General features: G+C 45.1%; 1 protein-coding gene across 1 annotated transcript; it reads right to left on the bottom strand.

The window, feature by feature from the left end:
• Positions 1–745: 745 nt before the first annotated feature.
• Positions 746–21,635, bottom strand: WDR45 (WD repeat domain 45). Its single transcript, XM_068248373.1, has 11 exons — positions 21,547–21,635; positions 21,393–21,466; positions 20,302–20,376; positions 20,116–20,220; positions 19,911–20,007; positions 17,550–17,644; positions 17,389–17,468; positions 12,677–12,885; positions 8,041–8,142; positions 6,611–6,756; positions 746–1,060 (listed from the first exon to the last, which is right to left on the bottom strand). Exons 2-11 carry the CDS (start codon positions 21,439–21,441, stop codon positions 951–953), a joined length of 1,068 nt encoding a protein of 355 aa, XP_068104474.1. The 5' UTR covers positions 21,442–21,466; positions 21,547–21,635; the 3' UTR covers positions 746–950.

The raw sequence follows: 21,635 nt of genomic DNA, 5'->3' as shown, positions 1-21,635 counted from the left end.
GATTGTGAGCTCCTCTGAGGACAGGAAAGTGCTGCAGAAGATGTCAGTGCTATATAAATACATGATATTAATAATATGGTAGGACATTAGGCTTTGACTATAGTAGGATTAGATTGTGAGCTCCTCTGAGGACAGTCAGTGGCATGACTATGTACTCTGTAAAGTGCTGTAGATGTCAGTGCTATATAAATACATGATAATAATATAGTAGGATGTAGAGGTCAGTGCTCTATAAATACATGATAATAATATAGTGGGACTGGACATTAGACTATAGTAGGATTAGATTGTATGCTCCTCTGAGGACATGACTATGTACTCTGTACAGTGCTGCAAATGATTTCAGTGCTATATAAATACAAAAAAAAAATGGCCAGCACTTAGCCCCACTAACAACTTGACTGAAAAGTGCGCTTTTGACTCTGCCCCTAACTCCGCCCCCTGTCCGTCCAAAATTATAGGTGTCCTGCTTTTTGGGGCATTTTGTCCGTCTAAAATTAAAAATTAGGTTGGCAACCCTGCATTGACTGACAGCATGATGCCCTACAGAGCTATTAAAGCTGAAGTAATACAGGGCAGAATACCACATAAATATACATACAGTTTACCATTACACTGTGTGGCTGTTTTTGTCCATATTTTTGAGCAACTGCAAAGTTACATTCCTCACAGCCGTGGGCTTATTAGCCACTAAAACCAGTTCTGATTCCAACTCACTCTTTTCAATCAATGAAGGAAATCTAGGTTCATTTTTTTGTCTTTAATTAAATCCGATGTACTCTAGGGTTACATTAAATCCTTTTTCGGGTCCTAAAAGCATTTCTCGCAATGGATGTGCATACATTTAAATATAGTCTATATACAATGATAATACTGCAGGAACACAGCATGAATGTCTATTGTCCATCTCACACAGGGCGGGCGTGGCACTGTGACCGTCCCACAATGCCTTAAAAAATGTCATCATCGCAGATGTCCAAATACACATCAAAGGCCTCACGGTTACAGTTCCCTTCGGGGGAGAAGACGTACTTGTGAAACGTTCCATCCACACAGACAGCTGCGGAGCAGAGAGGAGAAAGAGTCACTCCACTTTAGTACAAGAGATCTATATAACATATCATCAGTACACAAGTTATCAGAGAGGGATCTATCTGTTGGTTGATCTGGTGACACTTCCAGTGATGTATGGCCACCCACTCAAGCTTTTCACCTTGTTTAGCTGCTAGATACACTTGCTGTTGCTAGCCAGGATGATCAGATTGTTTTGGAAGTGTATACACTGTGTAAACAAAGCACACACGTTTTTGGAGTCGGGGAGCAGAGAACTTTCTCTCCTTTATTTACTCACTAATCGCTTAAAGAGAGCTCGAGGTGGCCTCATGAAATAAAAAAAAAATAGGCTACCTGATCTGGGGGACTGAGCGGATCAGGTAGCCTCAAAAACTGCTACTCCCCGCCGCTCCTGTGGACCGCAATGGCCCACTTTCACTTTCCTGACCTCTGGGTCACGATGCTGAAATTAGAGATTCATTCTCTCATTCACAGTGTGCAGGGAGGTGGGGGCGTGGCCAGGGCCGGCCCGCCCATGAGGCGGGGTGAAACTTTTGCCTCAGGCGGCACTTCTGGGGGGGGTGGCACCCGACCGTCCGTGGGTGTGGGGGGCCGCCCGAGCTGGAGGGGATAGCGGGCAAGAAGCGGGTATTGGGCCTAGCGGTGGGGAGGGGGGTCGAACTCCCCCTCCCTCGCCTGGGTCCCCCATCCTCCGGTCCCCTCCAGCTTTAAAAAGTTACGTTGCTGCCTGCGGCTATTGTAAGAGGCAACGGGCGGGGATCACTCCACTCTTCCTCGTTCCAGCGTGCACTCCGACGTCACTTCCTGGTAGCAGGAAGTGACGTCAGTGGAGCGCAGGCTGGAACGAGGAAGAGGTGAGTGATCCCTGCCCGTTGCCTCTTACAATAGCCGCAGGCAGCAACTTAACTTTTTAAAGCTGGAGGGGAGCGGAGGACGGGGGACCCAGGTGAGGGAGGGGGGGGTTCAACCCCCCTCCCCGCCGCTAGGCCCAATACCCCCTTCCTGCCCGCTATCCCCTCCAGCTCGGGCGGCCCCCCACACCCACGACTTGGGGGGGTGGCGGCGATTTCTTTAAAGATTGCCTCAGGCGGCAAAAAGTCTAGGGCCGGGCCTGGGCGAGAGCTGCCCAATAGCAGCTCAAGAAACCCTGCAGGAACGCCCCTGGAGGGGTTTTAAACAGGGAATCCCTCTCCCCTATGTTTACCTCCAAGATAGCGACAAATATTGTCGCTAATCTCGGGGGGCTGTAGCGCAGCGGTGGGGGGGCAGAGAGCAGTGGTGTGGAGACACAGAGGCATGTCATGAGGCAGAGAACATTCCTCTGTGTCCCATCTGCCCCCCAAAAAACCACCTCAGGTTCTCTTTAAGGCACCCATACATCTAGCGACTTGGCAGCTGATCGACCATCTGATTTGATTATTATAGAATCGGATGAAAAACGGTGCTGCCAAGAGCATGCCCGATCACGGATGCGACAAAACCCCCGACGCCGGTTCCCCAGTCTATAAATGTACATGTAGATATGTGCATTTATACATTACCTGTCCTTTGTCGCAGTGCCCGTGCGTCTTCCAAATCCGCTGCTCTTCATTAGCTCTAAACATGTTGCCGGCATGGCGTGTGTGTGTGTTCTGGCAGGGTGTATAGGGCTAATAGAAAAGCAGCAGATTCGGAAGACGGACAGGTACTGCGACACAGGACAGGTAATGTATAAATGCACACATCTACATGTACATTTATACACTAAGGCTGCTTTCACAGTGAGACGTTACAGGCGCACGGTAGTGCAGCCTGTAACGCTCCCCAACGCACAGCAATGTAACTGCAATGGGCTGTTCACAGTGCCCACGTTGCGTTACATTGTAACGCTGCACGTCAATCTAAAGTGCAGCATGCTACGGCGTTAGAGCGGCTTTGCCGCGTTAGCCTGCTTGCACAGGGGCAGTGATTATCCACATGGCTAATTAATATTCACTGCACTGTGCTGACGTCACTGGCGGGACCACGTGATGCGGAGTGTTCCACTCACGTGGTCTCCACCAGCGCATGCGTACTATAGTATGCATCACGGACACATCAAAGAGCCGCTTAACGCGGCTATTTGCTAACGTCCTCTGCCACCACCACCATGCGTTGCGTTAGGTGCACATTATGCGACCTTAAAGGGACACTTAAGTCAAACAAAAAAAATGAGTTTTACTCACCTAGGGCTTCCAATAGCCCCCTGCAGCTGTCCGGTGCCCTCGCCGTCTCCCTCCGATCCTCCTGGCCCCGCCGGCAGCCACTTCCTGTTTCGATGACAGGAGCTGACAGGCTGGGGACGCGAGTGATTCTTCGCGTTCCCAGACACATTAGCACCCTCTATGCTGCTATATGGTATATGATATATGCTATAGCAGCATAGATGGCGCTATTGTGGCCAGGAACGCGAGGAATCACTCGCGTCCCCAGCCTGTCAGCTCCTGTCACCGAAACAGGAAGTGGCTGCCGGCGGGGCCAGGAGGATCAGAGGGAGACGGCGAGGGCACCGGACAGCTGCAGGGGGCTATTGGAAGCCCCAGGTGAGTAAAACCCATTTTTTTTTTTACTTAAGTGTCCCTTTAACGTAGCACCTAACGCAACGTATTAGTGTGAAAGAAGCCTAAAGGAACAGCGGCAAGGCAGCGGATGTGGCGCAATGACCGATACTCGAGAGTTTTCAGCATAAAATGGATCAGCAATCGGCCTGCGGTGTATGGGCAGCCGACTGATCTCTCTCTAACCAGATTTGATCAGAGAGAGATTTGTCTCTTGGTCAAATCTACCCATCATCGCCTAATATATGGGCACCTCTAGTTAGGAATCAATCTAATCATTTGTCCTGCAGCTGGCAATATCTGTTAGCTTCAGTGAGATGTAAATATGCATTTAAATTACATCAGACCAATCTTAAAGGGTTTAATATTAATTGTATACTGTATTTAATGTTTTGGAGCAAAAATGTAATTTTGAGTTCTATCCCACTTTGACACATTGCAGCATTCAATCATTGCATCAACTGATGTATGGCTCCCGTAATGGAAGCATGACAAGTTCTAACCATTTGCAGTACAGCCTCGGAAGAAGCGATGAACAGCGCGAAACGGCTGTCAGGTTTCCCTGTTCAGTCAAACAGTGTCACGGCGCCAGGATTTAAGCTGTGTCAGGCAGTCAAACAATCCACTTTACTCCACTTCCAGAGGTATACTCAGATCTGCATGCTTCCTGTGTGACTCGTTAAGCCGGAAAGCAGAAAAAAGTCTCTCTCAGTGGGTAGCAGTAACACTTTAATTTTCCATACAAGGCACAATAAAACGGAGTAAAAAACACTTACATCAAGAGGGTCCTATGCCAATATAGGACCCCCTCTGGACATATCGCTTCCCACCCTTGTGGTACTAAGGAACATGAATAATCGATCGCTGGTGCCCAGCCCGCTCTCGTCCCGACTAGTTTTGGCTTTCCGCCGTCATCAGGGGATCCCCTGATGACGGCGGAAAGCCGAAATTAGTCGGGACGAGAGCGGGCTGGGCACCAGCGATCGATTATTCATGTTTCTTAGTACCACAAGGGTGGGAAGAGATATGTCCAGAGGGGGTCCTATATTGGCATAGGACCCTCTTGATGTAAATGTTTTTTACTCCGTTTTATTGTGCCTTGTATGGAAAATTAAAGTGTTACTGCTACCCACTGAGAGAGACTTTTTTCTGCTTTTCTGCTTTCCGGCTTAACGAGTCACACAGGAAGCATGCAGATCTGAGTATACCTCTGGAAGTGGAGTAAAGTGGATTGTTTGACTGCCTGACACAGCTTAAATCCTGGCGCCGTGACACTGTTTGACTGACTATCTGAAAGGTGAAAGGGATCTATCCTGGTCACGGCAGCGGAGGTGGCTGTCAAGAAGGGCTTTGCCAGCAATCTTGTGGAGCGCCTTTTTGCCTATTTTCTTTGTCTTCTGGTTGTTTTGATCTGTGGTAAGGCTGCATACACGGGTTAAATCTCAACCAACAAGGTACTGTTTTGAAAAATGGAAACTGCTAAATTGGATGTTTTTGACTTTTTGGAAAACCGTAATTATAAGGTATCCCCTGATGACGGCGGAAAGCCGAAACTAGTCGGGACGAGAGCGGGCTGGGCACCAGCGATCGATTATTCATGTTCCTTAGTACCACAAGGGTGGGAAGCGATATGTCCAGAGGGGGTCCTATATTGGCATAGGACCCTCTTGATGTAAGTGTTTTTTACTCCGTTTTATTGTGCCTTGTATGGAAAATTAAAGTGTTACTGCTACCCACTGAGAGAGACTTTTTTCTGCTTTTCTGCTTTCCGGCTTAACGAGTCACACAGGAAGCATGCAGATCTGAGTATACCTCTGGAAGTGGAGTAAAGTGGATTGTTTGACTGCCTGACACAGCTTAAATCCTGGCGCCGTGACACTGTTTGACTGACTATCTGAAAGGTGAAAGGGATCTATCCTGGTCACGGCAGCGGAGGTGGCTGTCAAGAAGGGCTTTGCCAGCAATCTTGTGGAGCGCCTTTTTGCCTATTTTCTTTGTCTTCTGGTTGTTTTGATCTGTGGTAAGGCTGCATACACGGGTTAAATCTCAACCAACAAGGTACTGTTTTGAAAAATGGAAACTGCTAAATTGGATGTTTTTGACTTTTTGGAAAACCGTAATTATAAGGTATCCCCTGATGACGGCGGAAAGCCGAAACTAGTCGGGACGAGAGCGGGCTGGGCACCAGCGATCGATTATTCATGTTCCTTAGTACCACAAGGGTGGGAAGCGATATGTCCAGAGGGGGTCCTATATTGGCATAGGACCCTCTTGATGTAAGTGTTTTTTACTCCGTTTTATTGTGCCTTGTATGGAAAATTAAAGTGTTACTGCTACCCACTGAGAGAGACTTTTTTCTGCTTTTCTGCTTTCCGGCTTAACGAGTCACACAGGAAGCATGCAGATCTGAGTATACCTCTGGAAGTGGAGTAAAGTGGATTGTTTAACTGCCTGACACAGCTTAAATCCTGGCGCCGTGACACTGTTTGACTGACTATCTGAAAGGTGAAAAGGATCTATCCTGGTCACGGCAGCGGAGGTGGCTGTCAAGAAGGGCTTTGCCAGCAATCTTGTGGAGCGCCTTTTTGCCTATTTTCTTTGTCTTCAGGTTTCCCTGTTCACCCACCACCCTTCTGTGCCGCTATGTCCATTATTGTTGGTTGTATTATGCAATTAAAAATATGCTGAATAAAGGATATTGATTGCTTCATCATGCAATAATGTCGGGATTCTGCTGCTACCTGCATGTCAGACAAGACTCCTCGATTCCAGAGAACATTGTTAGAAGCATACCAGCCCTATATTATCACCTCTGGTCTGATCAGTCTTAGATGATTCTAACCATTTGCTGCTGATTACAAGTCATTTCAGTATGCTCTGTCTCTGTAGCTCTATTTGTCTGATTGGTTGATCTGTATAGCACCATTTTGTCCGTTCAGTTAATAAAGAGAAATTCTCACCAATCACAGAGTTGACATTTTTGGAGGTGTTTTTCCCGAAGGCACAGATGCACGCCGATTCTGCAGGAACTGTGAAACTGGCCAAACTCCATTGTGAATCCACATACTGTCCAATCATAGGGCCCACCTTGCCAACACGTGCCAACCTAAGGCAAGGAACACAAAATCAGACAAATGCATTCAAAGCAATCGTTTTGTTAAAATCAATTTATACAGTAAGTGTGTGTATAGTAATTTCTAGAACTAGAGCTTTGTGAAATATTGCAAGTACATGCTTTATGTCTTAATGTAACATCCAAAAATAAAAAAATTGCCTTGAAATAGTTAGTGCCCCAAATATATATGTAAATCCTTTTTTCTATAATAGGTCCCATTTTTTTTTTACCTGGTCTGTGTACCTTTGCTGAACTGTTTTAGCTACTGTAACAAGCTTCTCCAAATAAAAAACAAACAAACAAACACACACACAAAAAAAAAAAAAAAAAAAAAAAACAGAAACTTCCCATTTCAGATAAGATAAGGACACTATGAACAGAAGGTAATTGAACCCCTCTTTGAAGAGTTTACACACTGATGTAAGCCTGTCATCTAGGTGATGTTTGCTGTAGGAGGGAGAGTAATCTGTAAAATAAGCAGTAAATTAACACTGAGCTGGGTTAAAGTTAATTTGAAGTGAAATAAAAAAAAAAAACAGATCCTTTTTATTGTCAGAAAAACAGATACTTACATACGGAGAGGGAGTTACAGCTATAGCCGCGCTCAGTGAATAACGTCGGCGCCGTCGGAAGACGGAGCTGAAGTTGCTTTTAAAACACAATAATTCGGCTTCCAGAATTACATCATTCCCCACCATCCATGGCGGTCAGGAGGGGGGGAATAGTAATTAACACGGCCAGAACTTGTGCAGGAGCAGGGTAAGCCATATACCGGCTGTATCCTGCGCCCAAGTCTACCGGTGCCGATTTCAAATGTATGCTATAGGAGCCCAAGAGCTCCCAAAGACAGGCCGCATGCACAGTACGGAGCCACCTGTTTTTTGGGGCACTCGGACTCCCAGAGCCTCGCATGGCTGCAGATTTGAATGGGGTAACAGCACTAGAACGAGGGGACTGGGATAGGAGCGGGAAGGCTCTATAGGACACAGAACATCCCCTCTTCATAAGTAAGTACCACTATCTGTTTTCTGTTTTTTAATTTCACTGCACATTTGCTTTTTTTAAAAAAGGGGGCAGAAATGATGTCACTTTTGGCATCACAGAGAAACAGTAAAAATGGAAACCAGCAGAAATATTCTTTTGTTTTTTTGGAGTGAAGTTTCCAGGCCTGGTAATGACTAAAAGTTGGTGGCAGAGATGCTTGAACCAATCTTTGTTTTCTTATTTTTAACCTTCTAACTAAATGGAGTAAATCCAGAGTAAGATGAAACCTACGCAGATCGGCGGTTGAGCTTGGTGTCCTTCAGAGCGAATATATGGACTGTGCCTTTATCACTGGAGCTGCACAGGAAGGAGCTGTCATGGCTGAAGCTGATACTGCAAAGGGAATAACACAGAATTAGATGGGGAGAGATTCAAATTTAACAAAGCTTTTACGGTAATTTTCCTTCCGGACAGAACGGGGGAGGGGAACAGCTCTTGATTGTTATTGCCATTTGTGTTTCTTCTGCTCACTTCCTGTTCCAATGAATGACAAGTGAGCTGAAATCTCCCAAATGGAGTACAGATGGCAATAAAATATTTTGGTAGAGCGGAAAACGTATACAGCATTTCTCAGGTTATCACTGTCTGTGTCCTGCCTAAAGTACACCTGAAACAAGGGAAAAAGTTGTTTTTTTACTTAGTAGACATTTAGGTCTCTTGGTGGCAGTGGCGTAGCTTAGGAGCTATGGGCCTGGATGCAAGTTTTACATTGGGGCCCCCCCAAGCACTCTATACCTAACAATTGATACGGTGCACCAAAACCTGGCAATGGCAACTACAGTGTCAGAGGTGCAAGAATGGAATGGGGAGCAGTTTGCTAATGATTACCAATATTAAAACTATCTATATAACTGATTATTATGAGCACAGGACCAATAGAGAGCTAATACTGCAGTTGAGGGAGAGCGGGCCCTGATGCGGTCGCAACCTCTGCACCCCCTATTGCTACGCCCCTGCTTGGTGTTCTTTGGGTCCCCTTTTTCTTTTAACACCCAAATTAAAGTGCGCAACCCAGCTGGGTTGTGCACTACTGCACACACGTTGCCCCAGCCGTACGCCTCATCGACTGCACTTCCATCAACGGGAGCATTATACACGTGCAGTTACAAGAATTTATGAACTGCGCATGGACAGAATGATCTGGGCTACAGAAGCACGATCAAGAAGACATACAGTTGTGTTCAAAATTATTCAATCCCCACTGAAATTGAGTGTTTTGGCCAGTTTGACATTGATTTTGATTATTTCAGTCATCTTGTTTACAATTAAATCAAAGAGGCACTTGTAAGTCAGACAAATATAACATAACATTTATAATGAAATAACCACAAATGTCTTTTCTGTGCTCACATCATTATCAGTTTTATTCAACCCCCAAGTGACATTCATTCTTAGTACTTATAACTGGAAAAGGATGTTGTACTAACAGCTTTTAACCACTTGCCGACCGCGCACTCATAACGCGCGTCGGCAAAGTGGTAGCTGCAGGACCACCGGCTGCAGGCTAATTAATCAGGAAACAGCTGCTTGCGCGAGCGGCTGCTTCCTGTCAATTCACAGCGGGGACTCCGTGAATAGCCTGCGGGCCGGCGATCACGGCTCGCAGGCTAAATGTAAACACAAGCGGAAATAATCCGCTTTGTTTACATTTTTACAACGCTGCTATAGCAGCAGCGTTGTACTAGATCAGTGATCCCCGGCCAATCAGCGGCCGGGGATCGCTGTCACATGACAGGCAGGAGCCTGTTAGAGGCTGCACAGGACAGATCCGTTCCTGTGCAGCCTCCGATCTCCGGGGCAGGGAGGGAGGAGAGGGAGAATCCTGCAGCGGAAGGGGGCTTTGAGGTGCGCCCCCCCCCCCCCGCCAGCCACACGCAGGCAGGAGTGATCAGACCCCACCAGCACATCATCCCCCTAGTGGGGAAAAAAGGGGGGCGATCTGGTCGCTCTGCCTGCTATTTGATCTGTGCTGGGGGCTGTAGAGCCCACCCAGCACAGATCTTCTAAATCAGCGCTGGTCCTTAAGGGGGGGGGTAAAGGCTGAGTCCTGAAGTGGTTAAACGTGAAGCATAGCTTGACACAATTGTCTTGCAGCGATCTACGGGTATCTTAGCCCATTCTTCATGGGCAAAAGCCTCCAGTTCAGTCACATTCTTAGGCTTGTGCGCTGCAACTGCTTTTTTTTTTAAGTCCCTCCAGAGGTTCTCAATCAGATTTAAGTCTGGCAACTGCGATGGCCACTCCAAAATGTTCCAGCCTTTAATCTGCAACCATGCTCTAGTGGACTTGGAGGTATGCTTGGGATCATTGTCCTGTTAAAAGGTCCAACGTCTCCCAAGCCTCAGGTTTGTGACGGACTGCATCACATTTTCTTCCAATATCTCCTGGTACTGAAGAGAATTCATGGTACCTTGCACACGCTGAAGCTTCCCTGTACCTGCAGAAGCAAAACAGCCCCAAACCATGATTGACCCCCGCCATGTTTCACAGTAGGCAAGGTGTTCTTTTCTTCATAGGCCTTGGTTTTCCTCCTCCAAACATAGCGTTGATCCATGGGCCCAAACAGTTCTAATTTTGTTTCATCAGTCCACAGAACACTACCACAAAAGTTTTGGGATAGTGTTCTGTGGTGAAGAAACAAAATTAGAATTGTTTGGGCCCATGGATCAACGCCATGTTTGGAGGAGGACGAACAAGGCCTATGATGAAAAGAACACCTTGCCTACTGTGAAGCATGGCGGGGGTCAATCATGCTTTGGGGCTGTTTTGCTTCTGCAGGTACAGGGAAGCTTCAGCGTGTGCAAGGTACTATGAATTCTCTTCAGTACCAGGAGATATTGGAAGAAAAGGTTATGCAGTCCGTTACAAACCTGAGGCTTGGGAGACGTTGGACCTTTCAACAGGACAATGATCTCAAGCATACCTCCAAGTCCACTAGAGCATGGTTGCAGATTAAAGGCTGGAACATTTTGGAGTGGCCATCGCAGTCACCAAACTTAAATTCGATTGAGAACCTCTGGTGGGACTTAAAGAAAGCAGTCGCAGCGCGCAAGCCAAGAATGTCTCCCAAGCCTCAGGTTTGTAACGGACTGCATAACATTTTCTTCCAATATCTCCTGGTACTGAAGAGAATTCAGTGGCTGGATAGTGTAATGGTTAAGGGCTCTGCCTCTGACACAGGAGACCTGGGTTCAAATCTCGGCTCTGCCTGTTCAGTAAGCCAGCACCTATTTCAGTAAGGAGTTTCTTGGGCAAGTCTCCTTAACACTGCTACTGCCTACTGAGTGCGCTCTAGTGGCTGCCTCACAAGCGCTTTGAGTCCGACAGGAGAAAGGCGCTATACAAATACTGCCATTAATGTGACTGAACTGGAGGCCTTTGCCCATGAAGAATGGGCTAAGATACCCGTAGATCGCTGCAAGACAATTGTGTCAAGCTATGCTTCACGTTTAAAAGCTGTTATAAATGTAAAAGGATGTTGTACTAAGTACTAAGAATGAATGTCACTTGGGGGTTGAATAAAACTGATAATGATGTGAGCACAAAAAAGACATTTGTGGTTATTTCATTATAAATGTTATGTTATATTTGTCTGACTTACAAGTGCCTCTTTGATTTTATTGTAAACAAGATGACTGAAATGATCAAAATCAATGTCAAACTGGCCAAAACACTCAATTTCAGTGGGGATTGAATAATTTTGACCACAACTGTACATTCAGGACAACACATGCACCATAGTGCGGGACCCAGCCAGCTTGTGGACTTTACTTGGGATGAATCCCATACAATGAGGACACAGAGGGTTCTCAAAGACTACAGGGGGCTGGAAGAAGCCGCACGTCAGTAAAAATCAACTTTTTTCTCCCGTTCCAGGTGTACATTAAAAAGACCACCAATTTTCAGGAGTACATATTGTGGTGCCGCCACATCAGTTGGGCGCTGGGTGGTGTCGCTAATAGTAGAATATTGATGATTTAAATTACCATTATTTTACTATACACTATATGGCACCCACTCTAATCTTAACCCCCGCCCTCCACTAAGTGCCTAACACTAACCAAGAAATCCAGTCCCCAAATGACCTATAGGTTACAATCAGCTATAACCTTTAATTTGTAACTACCGGTAGCCGCTTTTAGTGCCCAAATGACTGCCTGGGCACCTGATTACCTAAAATGAACTCAGACATCAGGCATCTATTAGACGCCTGACGATCGCGGCACCCAAATGACCTGATCTGTATTTTCAGTCCTGTTGACAGGGTTCCTGAGAACAGGAAGTGAATTTTCAAGTGGTGAATATTTTGCAATAAAAATCATACAGAAGTGCTTATTTTTTTCTGGTCTATCCAAAATAAAACTAAAAAGGTTGGAGTAAAACATAGATATTTTCAGCATTAGAGATGATCGATTCTACTAGCAGAGTCTCTACTGCAGGTGAATTACTGGTGAAGCACATGATCAAATTGTACTTCTCTGACTGGCTGACAATGATCATGTGATCACAAGAAGCAGAAGTGAATCATGATCAGCCAGTCAGAGAAGTAAGAATGAATCACCTGATCAAAGCAATCATATGCTTCCCTGTGTATTCTCCTACTCCCACTGGTCATGTGTCTTCTCTCTTTAGCTGCGCCTCGATGCATGGCGTTTCCAGGTAGAGTGACAATTGATTTTAGTAACATATCAATAGTTACCTGATCTGAAGCACTTCTGATAAGGCATGGGAGGTTTACAATTAAATACTTGCCAAAACTGAGACAGGTTGACAAATCATTGTCAAAACTAGTTCTCTGCTTTTCCTCACCACCAGGAGCCTTTCGGGAACAACATGACTCCTTTTCTCATTTCTGTACAGCACTTACCAGTATAGTGTTGCAGGATCTGTACCGCGTCGTAATTCTACCAGCTGTTCCCGCGTCTGCGTGTCAAACAGCCTTATTAAAGTGCCCTTTCGTGATGCAGATGCCACAAGAGTGCCCTGCTGATTGACGGCCAGGCAGCCCAATTCACTCTGATGGGCATTTATCGTGAATGGGGCTGATGAACTGCTGGGCTTCGCATTGCACAGGTCCTAAAGGAAAAAGGAGGTCAGATTCAGAAATGAACTGCATGCATGTCTGTTGTACACAAGGGGGAGCTGGTGAGAATCATTAATTTGGCTGGGAGAGAGAAAGAGATAGAACAACCATAGTCTGAATGACCAATTCACTTGTCAGTAGGTTTTCAGGTATAACTAAAATTAACTTGACAAATATAAACTATCGTGTAGCCATGCTTGTCAGCTAGTGTGCATCTATCCATACAGGCAAAGGCAAATAGGTTCCCTAGCAGTTTCCTGTTAGCAGACTGAGGTCTCATAACTGCACCACCAAGCACCAACTTAAAAATCTATTAACCCTTCGCACTCTCGCATGCAAATGTTCAAACAAATGCATTTACAGATTCACTCATACAGGCACAACTGTTATCCCTACAGCTAAGTTAAAAGCCGGGGTTTTAGTTCACAGAAGAATGCATTCTTATGCTTAGTCACCTATACTGCGCAGAAGTACCCAGGTAAACATAGGTGTCCTAACTCTGGCCCTGTAACATGCATAGTGCAGACATGTAAACGCATTCATTGCATCAAACCTATCAATAGATTAGGAGCACACATCCTGACGTCCTCTCCTGGGGCAGATAGTGCATCTTACCAATCGCACAAGGGAGCTAACATTATGTATCCATGTGCACCATGCACATACACCAGCATAAGCTGTGTGCATGCTGACAAACACATACAGGGGAAGGAGGGAGTGCACTGAATTAGACCCTAGCCACAGGGGTTAGTAACAAGAAAAAAATACATATATCCAGGCACATCGCCTCTAGTTAGGACATTATATAAGTTATTAAGGAAAGGGAGGTGCTGAAGGGTGTGTGGCTAGAAAACATCAAAAATCTATTAACCCTTCACACTCTCGCATGCAAATGTTCAAACAAATGCATTCACAGATTCACTCATACAGGCACAACTGTTATCCCTACAGTTAAGTTAAAAGCCGGGGTTTAAGTTCACAGAATAATGCATTCTTATGCTTAGTCACCTATACTGCGCAGAAGTACCCAGGTAAACATAGGTGTCCTAACTCTGGCCCTGTAACATGCATAGTGCAGACATGCAAACACATTCATTGCATCAACCCTATCAATGGATTAGGAGCACACATCCTGGCGTCCTCTCCTGGGACAGACAGTGCATCTTACCAATCGCACAAGGGAGCTAACGTTATGTGTCCATGTGCACCATGCACATACACCAGCATAAGCTGTGTGCATGCTGACAAACACATACAGGGGAAGGAGGGAGTGAACTGAATTAGACCCTAGCCACAGGGGTCAGTAACAAAAAAAAAAATACATATATCCAGGAACATCGCCTCTAGTTAGGACATTATATAAGTTATTAAGGAAAGGGAGGTGCTGAAGGGGGTGTGGCTAGAAAACATCAAAAATCTATTAACCCTTCGCACTCTCGCATGCAACTGTTCAAATGCTCCTAATCCATTGATAGGTTTGATGCAATGAATGTGTTTACATGTCTGCACTATGCATGTTACAGGGCCAGAGTTAGGACACCTATGTTTACCTGGGTCCTTCTGCGCAGTATAGGTGATTAAGCATAAGAATGCATTCTTCTGTGAACTAAAACCCCGGCTTTTAACTTAGCTGTAGGGATAACAGTTGTGCCTGTATGAGTGAATCTGTGAATGCATTTGTTTGAACATTTGCACGCGAGAGTGCGAAGGGTTAATAGATTTTTGATGTTTTCTAGCCACACCCCCTTCAGCACCTCCCTTTCCTTAATAACTTATATAATGTCCTAACTAGAGGCGATGTGCCTGGATATATGTATTTTTTTCAAGCACCAACTTAGTGTGAACAATATGGTGACTACGGTAATGCAGAACTGTAGGGAACGGTTGTCTTTATTCTTCCTAAATGATTAGTTTACTAACAGAAACAGAACGGGTTTAACAGCCCAAAAAAGTATAGTTGATCAGCATAAAGGACAGTGAGCGATCACATAAAACATCAGTACATCCCGGTATGGTTACTAACTATACAACTTAAGTTAAGACAATAAAAGTACTGTCTTTTTTGGACTATAAGACTCACTTTTTCTCCCCCAAAAGTGGGCAAAAAAAGTCACTGCGTCTTATAGTCCAAATGCAGGGAGTTCCTGACTTGTGAACACCTGCCAATACGAACCTCCAACCTGCCGCAATGACGGGGACTCCCTGTACTGTGCCCATGAAAAGGAGGGCACAGGGGGACAAATGGAGGACAGGGGGACACAAAGGTGCATAGAGGACACAAGGGGACACAAAGAGGCATAGAGAAGGACACAAGGGGGACACATAGGGGCATAGAGGAGGACAGAGGCGGAAACATGGGGACACAGGCGGACACAAAGGGGCATAGAGGAGGACACAAGGGGCATAGAGAAGGACACAAGGGGGACACAGAAGGATACAAAGGGGACAGAGGAGGACACAGTGAGAAACGAGGTACAAGGGGGCATGACGTACAAAGAGGGCATAATCCACAAGATGCTGCTTCACCATGGATGCACCAGGTTTAGTATATATATTTTTCCCCTGGTTTTTGTCCTCTAAACCTAGGTGCGTCTTATGGTCAGGAGCATCTTATAGTCCGAATAATAATACATATTCCGGTGTTTGTACTCCTTCCACTATTACTAGTACATATTAGTGATATCTAGGAATCTAGGAGAACTCATGAAAACTCATGGAGCAGCATGTGATCAGTAGCAGGATAGCGTAATGGCTAAGGGCTCCGACTTTGACACAGAAGTTGGGTTCAAATATCGGCTCTTCCTATTTCAGTAAGTCAGTAAGGAGTTCTTGGGTGAGACTCCCTTACACTACTACTGAGCGTGATCTAGTCAGTGGCTTCCTTGCAAGAGCTTTACGTCTGACAGGAGAGAAGCGCTATACGAATACCGGAATTATTATTAAGAAGCAGTAGAGATGGCAGCCTCCATACTTATTTCACTACAGGGTCACTTTAAAGCCTATTTATGCCTTCTTAACCTTTCTAACCCCTTTACCCTTGCCCCATCTACCACTAAGAATGCCCCCGCATACTCATGTATGGCAATGGCAAGTTTTGGCAATGATATTATACTCGGATTTCAAGTCAGATCATTATTGCCTTCCAGAGGTAAGCTGCTGTGTCGTCAAAGCTGGAAATCCTTCTGCAGTGCTTACACCACTCCCTCTCACCCTTCACCATCAGCAGGAGGGGAGATGTGGCTGTTACAGTCACTAACTTCCCCCAGTCTATCCAGTTCAGTGGGTACAGGACTAAAGTAGAACTATTCTTGCCAAAGAAACCCTACATGCTCCTAAAATGTTACATTGGACTGTAGTTTTAATCTGATAAACATAGTGCAGCTTAACTATTGGACGGTGCAGAATTAAACTGAGGTTGTGTTGCCATCAACCACTTTTGTGGAGCACCTCCCATTAAATATTGTGTGTAATCCTAGAGAGATGCAGTCCTGACTTTATGGTTATGATGCAGCAAGAGGGTGTAGTAATGTTGGGTCGTTTTTTTTATGCAGCATGAGGGTTTGAGAAAAGGTTAGGACTATTGATGGTCATTAGTGATTTTAGCTACGAATACGAAGCTACTTGATATCAAAATGTAAATTAGATAGCGCTATGCGTTCCACTTGATGTCCATGTAACACCACTACTTCTACTACTACTTTTGGCTTTGGAGGAAGTAGCGGAGTCACGTGGACTGCAAGTGGATTGCATCGGCCATAGACGGCGGCATAGGAAAGTGTCCTCTCATCCATACAACCCCCCCCCCCGCCAGAACTAATTTAATTTTGGGTTACGAGTAGCTACATACTCGTAGCTATCATTAATGGTCATGTCTAGGAGAACTTATGGAGAAGCATGTGACTTGTTTTTTCAGCTGATAGATTTGCAAAGCTCTGATTTGCTAAGATCATCTCCTGTTTTAGCACAGGATCATGACTAGGAAATCAGAGACTTAATTCACCTAACAAAACTGATCACCTGCTTCTCCATGAGTTCTGCTACACATGGCCATCACTAGTGAGGACAGAGTGCTTGAAACCAAAGTGGCTCTGATGGTCAAATCATCAAGTCTTGAAAAGATGATAACCTGAACTCGATCAATGATCAGAATAGCTTCTACTGAATCACCACATTTCGGGCGGGAGCCCTTTCTCAAGTCATCATATTTTCACGTATCATTTGACAGGGATGGTGGACTACCCTGAAGGACTCTAGTGCTCCCCCACTATACAAACTTTATTTGTGCAGCCTGCAGGACCATGTATATTTCAAATCAAAAAGTGACGTGCACGTAATCCCTAAAGTTGGGGACCTACATAAATGAGTAATGAAGGGGGGGGGAGGGGGGAGATGGACAGGAAGACAGGTAGTAAGGAGATGCTGAGAGGTGGCGTCAGCATCAGCAACAATCAGAACAGCAAATGGCTGGGGATCAGGGCTGTTGCCTAGCAACTTACCACAAGCTGTAAGCTGCCACACTTGTGCCCAGGGAAGACCAGTAATTGCTTCTCCATACTGGGGCAGAGGTCACACAGGCCTGGAAAACACAAAAAGGTACTGATTCATCTGGAGAACAGATTAGTCAGTCCCAACACTATAATTATTGGTAAGGTATTACCTTTAGGATTGTCTCTCGTGTCAAACTCAAAGAGTTTAGTAGGATTGTCAGGGAAAGAGTACACATATATCCGATTCTTCACTATGATAACAATCCTGCAATAAGGGAACATAGGGATGTCAGCAGAGAATACACATGTATTAAAGAGTACACTATTATCTTTATACTTGTATATTTCATGTGTTTATATAGTACCACCACGCCACCCAGTACTCGAGTAGATAGAAGAATCCAATCCAGTAATCAGTCATACCATCACATACATATATGCTCTTGGACTGAATTTAGTCTAAAGGAAATATATCCCAAGAGAAATATGGAGGATGCTGCAGAGTCAGAACACTTTATCTGCATGCTAGTTCCATGTGATGACTTAGAAAACATTACTCTCAGAGGATCAGCATGCTCCTATCACAAATGTACTTTAACGTACCAGTAGGTTTTATTTCTGGCTTCAAAAGAAAAGCAAGGTAAATACAGGGAGAACATACAACATGTATTCAGGTGTATTAGGTTAGAATTACAACTTGGGCTAGGTAAGTTAGATACTTACCCAAGGAGAGGGAAGCCTCAGGATGGTCCAGAGGCTTCCTGATCAATTCATGAGCTCACTGTTGCTATGCAGGGTCCCTCAGACAGGAGCCTGTTGTTGGATATGTTCTCATGACTGCACTCCCCTACATGTATGAGTGAGCTGTTCTGTGCACGTGCAACTCGTGGATGTGCAGTATGGCCACGCTCGTAAATGGAGGAGAGCGCGGCCGCGAACAAGAGGAGGGTCCCGACTAGCGGCAGTGGAGCTGAGGAGAACATGGGAAGCCTCTGCTCAGTGGTGCTGGTGCCAATTGTGGTCATTTGTATGGAATTGAAATATGGTAAACATCCAAAAAAGGGGCCGTGCCTGATATATTGAAATCTCTTGGCTAGAACATTTAGCAACAATGGTCTATGTCATAGGAGGGGCATGTGCAGTCGGATGGTTGTGGCTCGTGTGACGTCAACCTCCAGTCTACTTCATTGAGTTTTAGAATGGTTTTAAATCATCTGTATTAATAATGTTCACTTACTTTTGAATGTGCACAGTAAAGCCATTTTTGTATTTGACCAAAAGCAAGGTCTAAAGTTAATCATTTTCTTCTTGCTATTTTGAAGTGACTAGTGAAATCACGCCCCCTGAATTCCTGATTCTCTTCTTCAAGCTTTAGCACTAAATTCACAATGCACCCAGTATAGTTTAGCCAGGTACATTAGGTGCCTCCAGTATAGCTGCCCCCAGTATAGGTAGCCAGTATAGTTGTCCCCAGTATAGGTTAGCTAGGTAGGTGTCTCCAGCATAGGTAGGCAGTATAGTTGCCCTTAGTAAAGGTTAGCTAGGTAGGTGCCGCCAGTATAGTTGCCCCCTATAGGTTAGCTAGGTAAGTGCTTCCAGTATAGTTAGCCAGGCAGCATAGGTGTCGCAGCGGGGGAGAGCAGGCATAGTAACAACTTGCCTTACGGGATGACACCAGCAGCTTCTATCTTCTTCCTCTCCCAGCCGTCCATCGCGTTAGTACCAGCGCCCCCTGTGATGACATGCGGTTATGTCATCACAGGTGGCGCGGTTTCCAACACAACTGATGCCTGGGAGAGGAAGAAGGAAGAGGCTGTTGGGGATCCCGGAAGGTGAGTTGCGCTATAATTATACGTGCAAATGCGACAGGATAGCAGCAAAATATACGCGTTTTTAAAAAAAAGTCCCTTTTGTGATTACGTAATCGTCGTCGGCCCACATCACGATTTTTATTTTTAAATGATTAATCGTGCAGCCCTACTATGGAATTTATAATACAGTCAACAGGCACTATGGGAAGTGCCTATGAATCAGCCGTCAGGAGATTTGGGCGCAGGTTAAAGCCGATAAATGGCTTACCCTGCTCCTGCACAAGTCCCGGCGGCTGTAATTACTATTCCGCCTACAGGCCCCCATGGATAGTGGGGAAAGAAGGAATTCAGCTTCCAGCTATTGCTGGTGGCCGAATTAGTGTTTTTGTAGTAATTTGTGCTCCGTCTTTTGACGGCGCCCAAATTACTCACTGAGCGCCGCTATAGCTGCGGTTTCTATTACGGCCTATGGTGGCGCTAGCTGCACCCAAATCTCAGGCGCTGTTTTTACAGTGCTCTCGGCAAAAGGTGTCAGACACAGGCAGAAAAACAAGTACTGATATGTGGAAAAAGCACCGATTCATTTTTGTGGTGACAGACAAAGTGAACAGAGGTAACACGGAGGTCTGTGAACATGCCTTATAATCTTTTATGTATTGCTGTGATTCCATATTTCCTGGAGTTGTGCTTCAAGGCAAGAAAGAAATATCTGGAACTTACTTGTCTGCTCTCAGGCGTACACTCAGCACAGGTTTGGTGAAGGTAAACTCCAAAACCAACTTGTCTTTTCCATCCCGTGAGTCATCCCAGATCAACACTGAAAAGCAGAAGCAGATTATTACCCCAACGCATCATCAGCTATTTAAACCATCCCCGTGGCATTTATGACAGCGAGAACAAAATATACTACTGTACAGCAACATACCTGATATATCAGAGAATTTGGGATTACTGCCACCTCCCACTAGAGCCAGCAGGTTACATCTGTGCAGCATCTCCACCTGGCCCACACTCCCCACCTGCTCCTGGTCTGAGAGAAAAGGGAGAGAGTTAGCAGTGACATCTCTATGACCATCCTCCTCATTGCTGAGACTAGACATTGCATCCTCACCAAGGTGCCCTTTCTCCATCAGCGGCTCAATGTTGAAGATTCTCACTCCCGTCTCCATGGCACAACAAAAGCAGCCTGAAGCACGAAAACAGAAATTTAAAACAAAGCTTCACATAGCTTTATCGGTAGCTGGGCTGGTATGTTTTTCATATGTGCGATTCTGCGTTTTGAGATTTTTCAGGCGTTTTGTCTTCAGATTTTTCAAAATGCAATTTTCCCGCCCATGTCAATGGAATTAAAAAACATGACAATGAATCTAACTTCAAAATTGGATGCAATTTTGACGTTATCAATGTGATTTTTCTGCGTTGACTCACAAACGCAAATCGGATTTCCATTATGAAGAAAAAGCGTACATGTTGGCCTATTTTTTCCCTTCAGAAAAAAATGCATCAGAAAAAAATGCACAAAAGCAAGTCAAATGCGATGTTATTGACTTATATTACGTGTGCGGCAAACGCAAATTCGCAAACATGGAAACTGCACACGATTTCTGTTATGCATAAAAGCGGCCTCAATCCTGAAACTGGAGTTGAAGATGTTTCATACCTCCCAACTTTTTGAGATCAGAAAGAGGGACACTTAAGCCACATCTCTAATCACGCGCACTATAAAGATTTCATAAGAAAATTATGATGTTTTATAATTCAAACCACACTGGTCCTTTCTATTCTGGTTCATTTTCCTTCATATTAACAATTGAAAGTAATAAATATATCAATTTAAAGGATGGGAATAAAGTTTAGAGTCAAACACATTTTTCAGTAAAGAAATATATATATTTACATAGAAAGAGGGACAAAGTCCTGAAAGAGGGACAAATAAGGAAGAAATAGGGACAAGGCTCCCAAAGAGGGACAGTTGTGAGCTATGATGTTTTTAACATTAGAGGTCCAGTTCTGTTCTCTCTTACTTAGGCACTGTAACTTTTTTTTTTTTTAACTTGTCATTGCATGATTAGTCAGGGACAGCTGGCTGAGGAAGGCATACTGGGATTTGTAGTGCCACTGCGGTAACACTGGTTAGGCTTGGCCTATGGTAAAGCCATCAATCATTATAGTTCGGCCAGAACATCTGTCATCCCCACTCACTCTGATCCTGGTTGAACCGCAGCCCGTTCACCCCACGTTGCTGCGCCATGATAACTCCCACTGGATCGCCCCAGCTGGAAAGAAAGGGGAAATATGACATGAAAGTGTCGTCACCAGCCGAGTGTATACAATAGAACGCGAATAGAAATCTCACCCGCGTCCTGTTTTGTTGTTCTCTTTCAGCTTCCTTGTTTACATGTTTGCGTCATGAAACAGGAAGCGACGTTAGCGCCGGTGTGATGC

This window comes from Hyperolius riggenbachi, chromosome 8 (assembly GCF_040937935.1).
Source record: "Hyperolius riggenbachi isolate aHypRig1 chromosome 8, aHypRig1.pri, whole genome shotgun sequence".
Taxonomy (NCBI): domain Eukaryota; kingdom Metazoa; phylum Chordata; class Amphibia; order Anura; family Hyperoliidae; genus Hyperolius; species Hyperolius riggenbachi.
This window is presented reverse-complemented; position numbering and strand designations above follow the sequence as displayed.

Coding starts and splice junctions, on each gene's coding strand:
- WDR45 (XM_068248373.1), bottom strand. CDS start 21,441: ATGGCGCAGCAACGTGGGGTGAACGGGCTGCGGTTCAACCAGGATCAG. Junction 20,377..21,392: donor GCGGTTCAACCAGGATCAGA/GTGAGTGGGGAT, acceptor TTCGTGCTTCAG/GCTGCTTTTGTTGTGCCATG. Junction 17,645..19,910: donor GTACGCCTGAGAGCAGACAA/GTAAGTTCCAGA, acceptor CCCTTATTGCAG/GATTGTTATCATAGTGAAGA.